Source organism: Oryctolagus cuniculus, chromosome 10 (genome assembly GCF_051225735.1).
Source record: "Oryctolagus cuniculus isolate XC-2025 breed Fujian yellow rabbit chromosome 10, ASM5122573v1, whole genome shotgun sequence".
NCBI classification, from domain to species: Eukaryota; Metazoa; Chordata; class Mammalia; order Lagomorpha; family Leporidae; genus Oryctolagus; species Oryctolagus cuniculus.
This window is the reverse complement of record NC_142876.1, coordinates 106,362,514-106,373,985: the sequence shown is the minus strand read 5'-3', so window position 1 is coordinate 106,373,985 and position 11,472 is coordinate 106,362,514. Positions and strand designations below refer to the sequence as shown.

At 54.7% G+C, this 11,472-nt stretch overlaps 1 protein-coding gene across 5 annotated transcripts in view; it reads left to right on the top strand.

Annotated features, from left to right (window-relative positions):
- Positions 1 to 11,472, top strand: part of GASK1A (golgi associated kinase 1A) — a 70,721-nt gene that overhangs the window by 5,478 nt on the left and 53,771 nt on the right. For all 5 annotated transcript variants that reach the window (XR_016214887.1, XR_016214885.1, XR_016214888.1 and 2 more), the window contains exon 2: positions 3,973 to 4,106. Coding sequence is in view for 1 of the 5 variants with exons in the window: in XM_089306461.1 (XP_089162587.1) it covers positions 4,092 to 4,106 (15 nt within the window). In the remaining 4 variants the exon portion in view is untranslated. The remainder of the gene's footprint in view (positions 1 to 3,972; positions 4,107 to 11,472) is intronic.

The window sequence follows — 11,472 nt, the reverse complement described above, 5'->3', positions numbered from 1 at the left end:
TAACATGCCTGCGTCCCATATTGAAGAACTAGGTCTGGATTCCAGCTCCAGCTTCTTGCTAACGCAGACCCTGGGAGGCAGTGCTGATGGCTCAAGGCACTGAAATCCTGCCACTCGTGTGGGAGCCTTGGATTAATTTCCCAGCCCCCGGCTTTGGCCTGGCCCAGCCCCAGCCCCTGGATGGGAGTTCTCTCTCTGCTTCTTAAATAAATGAATACAAACATCTAGAAACACTGTCACTGTCTTTTCTGGCCTACAGAAGAACATTTTGCTTCTGGGCCTGACAGTGTGGAGACTCTTGTTTTATCACTCACTTTTTTTTTTTTTTTAAGATTTTATGTATTTATTTGAGAGGCAGAGTTACAGACAGTGAGAGGGAGAGACAGAGAGAAAGGTCTTCCTTCCATTGGTTCACTTCCCAAATGGCCGCAATGGCTGGAGCTGTGCCAATCTGAAGCCAGGAGCCAGATGATTCTTCCCGGTCTCCCACGTGGGTGCAGCGGCCCAAGCACTTGGGCCATCTTTTACTGCTTTCCCAGGCCATAGCAAAGAGCTGGACCAGAAGAGGAGCAGCTGGGACTAGGACTGGCACCCATATGAGATGCCGGTGCCGCAGGCGGAGGATTAACCTACTGCGCCACAGCGTCGGCCCCATATCTCTCACATTTTTAAAAAAGATTTATTTATTTATTCGAGAGTCAGAATTACAGAGAGAGGGAGAGCTGCCACCTGTGGGTTCACTCCCCAAATGGCTGCAATGACCAGGGCTAGACCAAGCCAAAACCAGGAACCAGGAGCTTCTTCCAGGTCTCCCGCATGGGTACTGGGGCCCGAGCACTTGAACCATCTTCCTCTGTCTCCCAGGTGCGTTAGCAAAGTGCTGGATCGGAAGTGGAGCAGCCAGGCCTCGAACCTGCACTCATACGGGATTCTGGTGCTGCAGACGGCAGCTTAGCTTGCTGCACCACGGTGCCGGCCCCTCTCTTTTGGGTTTTTCAGTTATAAGAGCAACACCTGCTCATTGTGGACAAGCCCACCTGTTTTCACATCTCTGTGTGGGAGAGTCTGAGCCATGCTCCTGGGGACAGAGCTGAAGTGCAGACGCGGTGCCTGCTGGGAGATCCACGTGTTCGGGGTCCCAGTGCATGCGCCCTAAGAGCTGAACTCCCCACCACCTTTTCCCGAGTTCTGCTCCCTGGCTGCTTTGGGGCCAGCAGCGGTGGTTGTCTCTGGGGCCAAGGGAACACACATTAATGATGTTTAGTTATAAGAGAGGCCTGCTCCTGCTCTGTGCCAGGCACCAGGTGACCATGGGGATGAGACAGAGCAAGCACTAGGCCGTCTCAGCAGCCCCCGGTCTGGGAGATTGGGGGGTGGGGTGGGAGGTGGGCCCACTCACGACAGGTGCATTGGTTGCATCCCGGGTGTGATGTCTGTACCAGATGTGGGCCAGGTGTGTGTTGTATAATCCTCTCCATGTGACCTTTGTTAATAAGGAACCTAGAGCTCAGAGGAGCTTGGTGGGGGTCTCATGGTTGCGATGTGGCAGGGCCAGGGGCTGGACCCAGATCCTAAGGAGCCTCAGGCCTGTGGATGAGGGAAGTAGGGCAGTGAACAGGTGTGCCAATCATGGGGTCAGCTGTCTCTCTTTTCCTCCCCACTACAGGAGGAGTTGTGCGTACTCCTGAAGACCCCTGTGGATTTGTCTGGGTAGACACAGCCCACATGGGGGCCAGACCAGGCTGGCATCTCGGGGCTCCTGGCTCTCTCTCCTCCTAGTCTTCATTCCTTGCTGGGCTCAGCTGTTCACATCATCCACACACAGTCACGTGGCCACACACTTGCATCATTCGTGCACACACAGTTGCATGCTCACACCAGCCGCAATACACACACCCGCACACTTGCACACGCACAGAGAGAAGCCACCTCTGAGGCAGGGTGCCTGTTGGGGTGGAAGTGACAGAACCAGGCTCAAGCTGTGCCCGGGCCATGGTGGGGTTTGGGCCAGGCCACCTGGATGCCTGAGCCCAGTGGAGGCGGAGGCTGGGATGCCAGTGATTGGGCCAAGTCCACATCCATCCCTGTGCTGGGAGGACGGGGGCGGGACACACAGGCCTCTTTCTCTGGGACAGAGGGGCTCTGTTGTCTGTCCACACAGAGGCTCAGTGTGTGCCTTCCCGGGGGCGGCAGGGCTGGACCCAAGCTTAGGGCCTGGCTGCCGCAGGGCTGCCTGCTGGACAGCGCCGCTGCTCCCGGCTGGCCTTCAGCACTCTGCCACTGTATGCTGGCCCTGGCTCGAGCCCCACCACCCCCGCTTCTCCTGTGCCCGAGGTCCTAGCGCACTTACAAAGGTGCTGTGGGGTTCCTTCTTGAGACTCCGTTCACAGTCCCCCTGCTCCCATGGGGAAGGGCATGTGGATGTCTGGCCATGCAGTGACACCCTGCCAAGTCACTTCACTGCTTCCTCAGGGACACACTTTTGTCCCTGGCAGTGGTGCAGGGTGACTGTCTTAGCTGTCACAGAACATTGCTTGGTACACTTTTAAAGTTTGGGGTTAAGCCGGCACTGCGGCTCACTAGGCCAATCCTCTACCTTGTGGCGCCGGTACCCCGGGTTCTAGTCCCGGTCGGGGCACCGGATTCTGTCCCGGTTGCTCCTCTTCCAGGCCAGCTCTCTGCTGTGGCCAGGGAATGCAGTGGAGGATGGCCCAAGTACTTGGGCCCTGCACCCCATGGGAGACCAGGAGAAGTACCTGGCTCCTGCCATCGGATCAGCACGGTGTGCCGGCTGCGGCGGCCATTGGAAGGTGAACCAACGGCAAAGGAAGACCTTTCTCTCTGTATCTCTCTCTCACTGTCCACTCTGCCTGTCAAAAAATAAAATAAAAAAAAGTTTGGGGTTGAGTGATCATCAGGAGTGGATTCAAACTCTGTTCACCGCCTTGAGCTGGTTGGTGAACCTGTAACTGTTTCCCTTGGGGGTAACTGTGCCCCCTTGTGGGGCTGTGTGCTCATCATTGCTAGGACGAATGTCATGCAGCTTCTGCCATGGACAGCACACAGTGCTCGCTTCCTAGGAGTTGGAGCTGGGGCTGCAGCAATGCACTGTGGGTGGTCCCTCCGCAGCAGTGATGGGAAGCCTTGGGATGCAGCTCCACACAGAAGGGGTTTTCTTGGCAGGGGTGGGGTACCTGCCATAATGGCTGCCTTTATTTCATCCCTGTGGAGCCCCCTGTGATGAGACCTAGAGGGAAATCGAATCAGAACAAGGGCATAAGGGTGCTCTGTTCACGGGTCCTGGCTCAAGGGAGCCCTTACCTTGGTCAAAGACAAGTCACATCTTTATTTTCACTAAACCCTAATTGAAAGCCAGCATTTCTTTAATAATGTAGGCACCCACCAAAGTGGTATTAGTGAGACCTGTGATTTTGTCACCAAGAGAAGTCAGGGGGCCGGCACTGTGGCTTAGCGGGTAAAGCCACCACCTGCAGTGCCTGCATCCAGTATGGGGTACTGGTTTGAGTCCTGGCTGCTCTACTTCCTATCCAGCTCTCTGCTATGGCCTGGAAAAGCAGTAGAAGATGGCCTTAGTGCTTGGGCCCCTGCACCCACGTGGGAGACCTGGAGGAGGCTCCTGGCTTCTGATCAGCCCAGCTCTGTCCGTTGCAGCCATCTGAGGAGTGAACTAGTGGATGGAAGACCTCTCTCTCTCTTTATAATTCTGCCTTTCAAATAAATAAATCTTGGAAAAAAAAAAAAGAGAGTAGTCAGTAGAAGTGGAGACTTTGAAACAGAGTCGCTGGTCATCGCTCCTTTGAAAGTGTGTCAGATGAGTCTTATTAGAGGATGCTGCTTGATGTGTGAAAAGAAGCAAGGCATGATTGTGTCCCTGACTGATTTTTCGACTATCTGGAAACAGTATTTCAATGCTATTGTTTACCTTTCATTTTATGTATTTTTTAAAACTAGCGACCTGAGAGGGATCCACAGCCTCGCTGCGTGGCCGGAGGGTCTTTGGTAGCCGGAAGATTTGGAACCTCTACTGCTGTGAATTCATCAGTGAACCTGGAGCTTTGGGCTGTGCCAACATGAGGGACGTCAAGGTGGGTCCTGTCACCACATGGGCGACGCTTTTCCCACTCCGTCAGCCTGAGACTTCTCACACACTCAGCCCTTCCGTGCTGATAGCTAGTCTTTGGAAATTCTCATTCAGAAGCAAGTATCCTCAGATGTGGTTTGTTGTCTAGAGCGTGCCCCTGGGGGTCTGGGTCCCAGGTGCGTGGGGACAGAGAGCCAGGCCTGCATTTGGAGAGGTCTGAGGGGATGCCAGCCCTGGGGGAGGCCTGTAGGCAGGGCACACAGATCGTGGGGTGGGTTGGAACCCAACGGGACTCTTCCTGGGCATCGTGCTCAGGGAGCCTCCAAAACACACTGGGGGTGCTGAGCCCTGGTTGTCTAAGCAGCATCTCTGTGAGTGGGCTGAGGGGGCCCCACTCTTCTGGAAGTCTCTGATGCGATTGTCTGCTTTGGATGGGGCCAAGAATGCAGGGTAGAGCGTGCGCAGGGAGTGATGGACACAGGGACCTGCCCGCCTTCCTGACCCTGAGAACCCCAGGGGATACCCCGGGGCCTTCCTGCTGTTTCTTGTCTTTGGCTGCAGCTTTCTACCTAATTAGATAGTGAATTCCTGGAAGGCAGCAGCCTCAGGGAGCATCAGCTCCCTCTGGCCCCCAGCAGTGGCCAGCACAGGGCAGGTGCAGAGGCCTGGTGCCACAGGTGCATCCTTGGTTGGTAGCCTCCTATGCCTTGTATTTCAGTCTCTCCAGGGTTGTCCTGTGGAACTTTCTGAGATGATGCAAATGTCCTCTTTGTAAAAATACTTATTTTTTTATTTATTTGTTTTTACTTACTTATTTGAAAGGCAGAGTGGTAGAAAGAAACAGAGAACCAACCATCCCTTGGTTTATTCTCCAAATGCCTGCAACAGCAGAGCTGAGACAAGAGAAATTCAGAAGCCAGAAACTCCATCTGGGTCTCCCATGTGGGTGACACGCACCAAGTACTTGAGCCCTCATCTGCTGCCACACATGCTATACATTAGCAGGAAGCTGGAATGGGGAGTGGAGTTGGCACTTGAACTCAGGCACTACATTGTGGGTGTCCCAAGTGGCAGTTTAGCTGCTGTGCCAAATGCCTGCCCCTTAATTTTATTTTTATTTATTGTATTTATGCATTTAAAAGATAGAAGGATGGAGAGACACAGAGAGGTCTCCCATCCCCTGGTTCACTCACCAAATGCCTGCAACTCTGGAGCGAAAAGCCAGGAACTCAGTCACATTGGAGTCAGGGACCTAGCTACTTTCTCCATCACCTCTTGCCACTTAGGGTGTGCATTAGCAGGAAGCTGGACTAGAAGGCGGAGCCTGGACTTGAACCAGGCCTTCAAACATGGGATGCGGGTGACCCAAGCAGCAACTTAACTGCCGCAGCAAAGGCCAGCCCTTGAGTTGGGAGCGTTGCATCCATGCCGTCAGCAGTGGGCTCTCCTCCCAGGTGGCTATTCAGTACTTGAAGTGTGGCCAGTGCAAATCTGAATTTGAATTATAGGCAAACAGTCTCTTGGAGCTAAGGGCAGGGGTGCTCTCGATCAGGAGAGAGAAGCTGAAATGCCCGGGGCCGGATGCTGGCTCCAGTAAGTGCATTGGGCTGGGTACAATGAAAACACATCTGTCTGTATTTTGTTTCCTCAAGGCAACTGTCCTTGTCCTTGGTGTTGGGAGACAAGGACAGAGGTGAACTGCAGAGACCGCCATGTTGATGTGAGAGGGGAGCCGCTCTGCTCCAGCCGGGTGGGGACACGGCCCCCAAGTGTGGCCAGAACTTCCTCTTTTCCAGGGGAAGTGGAAATTTGAATTCGTGTGTGAAACATCCTGGATTTTTTAAACATTGGCTCAAACGCGTTTAAAATGCTTCAAGCCAAACAAAACACATCTGCTGGCTAGATGGACCTGTGGATCTTGGTCTACACTCCCCTCCAGGTCTAAACCTGTCCACGCGATCTCCTGGAGCCGGGGCTGGGCCGAAGGCGGACAGTGAGGCTGATGCTGTCCTGATTGTCCCCTCTTTGGCCAGAGGGAGGGAGGGGCACATCTGGAAGATATAGAGCCCCTGCTTGCCCCTGTCCTGGCCTCTGAGCAGCCCGAGAGTTGAAATCTCTGGATGGTTGGACAGGAACAGCCTGCAGAGAAACTTGCTTTATTATTTTTTCAGCAGGAATCCCCACCCCCACCCCCCCAACCTACCCCTGTCCCCAATTCCATCCACTCCCAGGCCTTGAGAGCAAAATGTGTGGCTGTGACTATAAGGCAGCCACAGAAAATTCCCACCAAATGACAGGGTCTCTGAAATTCCATCTGGCCTGTGGTGTCCCCACACTGGTGCCCTTGTGAGCTGGAACAAAATGCTAATTCAGCCGTGGATGTGCAGAGGGGTCCCGGAGAACTCAGCACACCGCAGCCAGCTTCGAGGGAGGAGGGCCTATGGGAGCCTCTGGTAACTCCCTCAGTCTCGGAAGCAGGCAGAGGGGTCGCACCCCACCTACTTAGCGTTTGTTCTCAGGGTCCAGTCCTGGAGGCAGCCCCCTGGCCATCGCTGGATGCTAACAGGGACAGTACTCAGAGCGGGCAGCATTGTCGGGCTGTTTCCAGTGCTCTTCCTACGGCTCTTGTAGCTCTCGGGGAGCTCACTAGAATGGTTGAATTTTGTGTGAGTGACAAGTCACTTTCTTTTCTCACCACTGCAAGGGGAAGGGCTTTTGTCTGGCTTGTTCCAGGCGTATCTCTCCTGCCTGGAACAGTGCTTGGCAGAGGAAAGACCTGCTTGATGAATGCAAGAGTGGTCCACCCCATGAGTGAGGTGGTGTTAGGATCCCCATTGTCTGGATGAGGGAATCGAGGCCCAGGTGAAGGACAGGGTGGAGTGGGGGTCACCACCCAGGCAGCCTGGCTCTGGGCCCAAGTTTTATCCACAGCTGCACCAGACTGGTAATGGCAGGAGCCCCCAGGGACCTGCCCGCCTCCCTTGTGGACCCAGGGATGAAATTTGTCAAACAGCTTGGGGACTTGGAGAAAAGCCATGGCAAGCAGACGAGTCCTGGGGGCTGGTCTCGTGATCAGGACCTGAGCGGGGCTCCCTGGGACCATGTGGATATGGTATGTTCAGTTCCTGGCTCCGCCATGCTCCGTGGGCTAGGGCCCTTCACACCAAACCTTGTGGCTTTCCTGAAAGATGTGCCCAAACTCCCAGAGGCTGTTTGTTTTTCTGTGGACAAGCAGATCCCGCGGTCTGTGAGGCAGAGAGCTGGCAGCTGCACGGGCTCAGGGCAGAGCTGCACAGCCACACTCCCTCCAGGGGCTGAGCAGTAAATCAGAGCTGAGGTTGGTGCTCGGGCTGGAACAACACAGGCTCTCAGGCGGTGCCCAGGGGCCCTGGGGTGGGCCAGGCCAGCAGGCAGGAGCTTGTGTCCTTCCTGCCAACCCCCGGCATTGCAACGTCTGCAGCTCCCTTTCAGAGAATCCCCAGCAGGCGGTTTAGGGTGTGCTGTGCTTGGGATGGTGTAGCCGGGTCCGAGTGTAAGCAGACCCTTGGCGATCTTACCTGTTCCACCTCTGGCCTCTGGCCTCTACTCCGAGGGCTCCCATTTGGCTTGAGTTTTCAGCTTTTCAAGTAGGAGGTGCTGTGTGTACAAGGGGCTGAGAGGGAGAGAGAAAGATGCACAGAAATGGGGAGAATCTTTAGATTGGAAAGCAATGCATTCTGTCCCGTAAATGCACCCAGTGAAGAGCCTCTCCTCCATGGGCAGCTCCTGCTTTCGCCGGGTGCAGTCTCTCGCCTCCCCAGCTGTACCTCCTGTGACAGCGACACAAGACAGGGATCCTCCTCTTCTTCCTCATCGCTCACCTTCACAGAGAACAAGCCCATTTCCACCTCTGAACTCTCCTGTGCACCACGTGCACCGTCCCAGACCCCCAGATCTCCACCTCGGCACACCTTGGTCTGCCCAGGGCCCTGGTCTCATGGGTCCAGTCCAGAAAACCTGCCCTGGCTCATGCACAGTAAGACTCATGGGGCGGGACACATGACACCCTTCCAGCTCCTGCTTTGCTTGGTGGACCTTAGGTCATCCATACTCTAGGAAAGAAATGGCTGTTGGTGCTGCCACTGGATCCAACTCCCTGCAGACAGCCTGCGGTCACATCCAGCCTGAGCTGGACTTGGCCTGGCCAGAGCCGAGGAAAAGGAACCAGATATTATGAAATGTCTGTCTGTGTTCAGTAGACTCGAACAGCCTTTAGCAAGCACACAGACGAGGACGTGGTGCTGGCTCGTTTGCCCACACCAGGCCGCCGGCTGGGAGCCAAGGGGCAACACTGATTGGCATCCCCACTTCTGAGGGGAGGTGATGTTCTGGGTGAGACGCGAGGACTACTGACTTCTGGGAGCACTTTAATTCCCCCAGGAGTCCCAGGTGAGAAATTGGAGGTAAGGAAGGTGAAGATGGGGACGGATGGGCCTCCATGGGCATTGTGAGAGGGCCGGCACAGAGACCTCTGGGGCAGCAGTCCTTCCTCTGTATCTGTGGCTTGCTTTGGGGAGGGAATTTCTGGGGGCAAGGGAAGCTTCCTGTTGGTGGAGTCCTTGGCTCTGTGCTTCCTCTTACCCTGCAGGCTCCAGGGGTGGGCCTGCTGCCTCCCCCTCCTCCCCCTCCCCACCCTCTCTCCCCACTGAAGCTGTGTCCCCTCAAGGCCTGCTGGGCGTGTAAGGCAGGTGCCTCGCCTCTCCTGGGGTCGCACGCACCCTCCTTCCCTCTCGGGTGCCTTTTATCATCAGAAGCTGCGCACTCTCGGATGCTCCCTGGCTGGAAACCTGGTGTTGGGCATCGCTGGTGCTGTCCTATCAAATGTGCATGGAGCAGGCCGGTCTGGTTGGAGCTCCCTTCTTCCCGGCACCCCTCGTTAGCGGGGCCAGCTCATTTCCTTTCTCGCGACCAGCAGGCTCAGAGGCTGAGTGTGCCCCAAGATTATCCAGCTGCGGTTGGTTTTGTGGAGACTGTGTTTGCAGACGGGAGATGTACTGGATGCTGTGTTAATCTCTTTCGTAAGGGGTTTTTCAAGGGTAATTTTGATCTAGACTTAATGACTGCCTCGTTTACTGTATTTGGAATCTGATTCTCCCAAAAGTTGATTTGTACTACATTTTTTTTTTTTTAGAAAAGATTTATTTCTTTGAAACACAGACGACGAGACAGAGAGAGCCACAATAACCAGGGCCAGGCCAGGCCGAAGCCAGGAGCCAGGAGCTCCACCCGGGTCTCCCACATGGGTAGCCGGGGCCCAGGTGCTTCAGCCGTTATCTGCTGCCTTCCCAGGTGTATCAGCAGGAAGCCGAGTCGGGAGCTGAGCAGCCAGGATTTGCACCACTGCTTCAGTTTGGGGTGCTGGCACTGTGAATGGCACCTTAACTTGCTTTGCCGCATCGCCAGCCTGTAATACAGTGTCTATGCTGCTTTTGTGTTTGTGTTTACAGTTGTATTGATCCAAGTGATCTGGCGCTGCTTTTCCTTGAATAGAGCATTTCTTTTAAAAAAAAAAAAAAAAAAGAGAAGGAGAGAGAGAGCGAGCGAACAGGCACATCCATCCACTGGTTCACTCTCTAAACACCTATATAGCAAGGGCAGGGCCAGGCCAGAGCTGGGAGCCAGGAACTCAATCCAGGCCTCCCACATGGGTGGCAGGGACGCAAGTACTGTAGCCATCACCTGTTGCCTCCCCAGGTACAAATTAGCAGAGAGCTGGAGTTAAGAGAAGGAACTGGTGGCCGGCGCCGCGGCTCACTAGGCTAATCCTCCACCTTGTGGCGCCGGCACATCGGGTTCTAGTCCCGGTTGCCCCTCTTCCAGGCCAGCTCTCTGCTGTGGCCAGGGAGTGCAGTGGAGGATGGCCCAAGTCCTTGGGCCCTGCACCCCATGGGAGACCAGGAGAAGTACCTGGCTCCTGCCATCGGATCAGTGTGGTGCACCGGCTGCGGCGGCCATTGGAGGGTGAACCAACGGCAAAGGAAGACCTTTCTCTCTGTCTCTCTCTCTCACTGTCCACTCTGCCTGTCAAAAAAAAAAAAAAAAAAAAAAAAAAGGAACTGGGAGTTGAGCCCAGGTACTCCTTTATGGGATGCAGGCATCTTAACCACAGGCTAAACACCTGTCTGCCCCCCAATCCTCTTGTCCTCGTCCCCCCCAGTCACCAGTGACGCTAATTCTTGCCCTGTTGGGGCCTTCTCTGGCATCAGTCGTGTGGAGTCTTGACCTTTCAGTTTGGGATTTGGCTTTGGTCCCTGGAAGTAATTGTAACTCACACCCCTGCTCTCCGGCTTCCTGGCTTCTGCTAATGATCGCCTCCTCTCCTGTTCTCCGTGTCCTTATGGGTTTGCCCCTTAAGAGGTGGACTCTATCTTGAGGTTTCAGGAGCACACAGAGAGAATAGCATGTGCTTAACCCACTACTTTTACTGAACAATAGCATAGCTTTTCTGAGTTGAATTGTCCAGCTCCAAGCCTGTTCTCACCTAACAGCAGTCGGCCAGCCCAGCTTGGTTTGCCTGTAGGAGCGTTGCATGGTCTTTGGAAGCATAAGCCTTTCTGTTCTCTCCTGGAGTAGGAAGAGGCCAGCTTCCAGCTCTTCAGGTTTGCTTGCGTGCTTGGGGATGGGAGGCAGAGAGAGAAACAGCTCATGTTCATCAAGGTTTCCATGATAGCGGGGATAAAGCTCTAGCGAATCGATGGGTGGGCAGACCGGGGTGAATCTCAGGACCTCCACTTAGCTATGAGACTTAAGGGGCAGGGTGTTTGACACAGTCGTTGGGACACACACCACTCACGTCCCACGTTGAGTGCATGAGTTCGGTCCCAGCTCTGCTTCCAGTTCCAGCTTCCTGCTAATGCATACCCTGGGAGGCAGCAGGTGTGGCTTAAGTAGTTGTATCCCTGATATCATTGTGGGAAACCCAGATTGAGTTCCGAGCTTCTCACATTAGCCTGGGCCAGCTCTGGCTGTTGCAGGTATTTGGGGAAGTGAACCAGCAGATGGGCGATCTCTGTCTGTCGTTGTCTCTCTGCCTTTCAAATAATAAAAAAAATTTTGAGTGACATAAGCTGTGCCTCTGTTTCCCCAGCTGGCCAATGTGAATGCTGATGCCTTTCTTACAGGGAGTCTACAAGGAGGAGAGGAGGTGGGGAGACCCCAGTACCTGACCTGGGGGATGCTTGATAATGTGGCTTCAGACAGGTCCTGGGGTCCCTTGAAGACCTCCAAGATGGTGCCTACTTCCTGCCTAGCTCCCTTCAGCCCATGGCCATGTGGCTGGAGGATCTGTGTGCCCCATGGTTGTTAGGAAAGGCCCAAGAACCTGCCTCCCC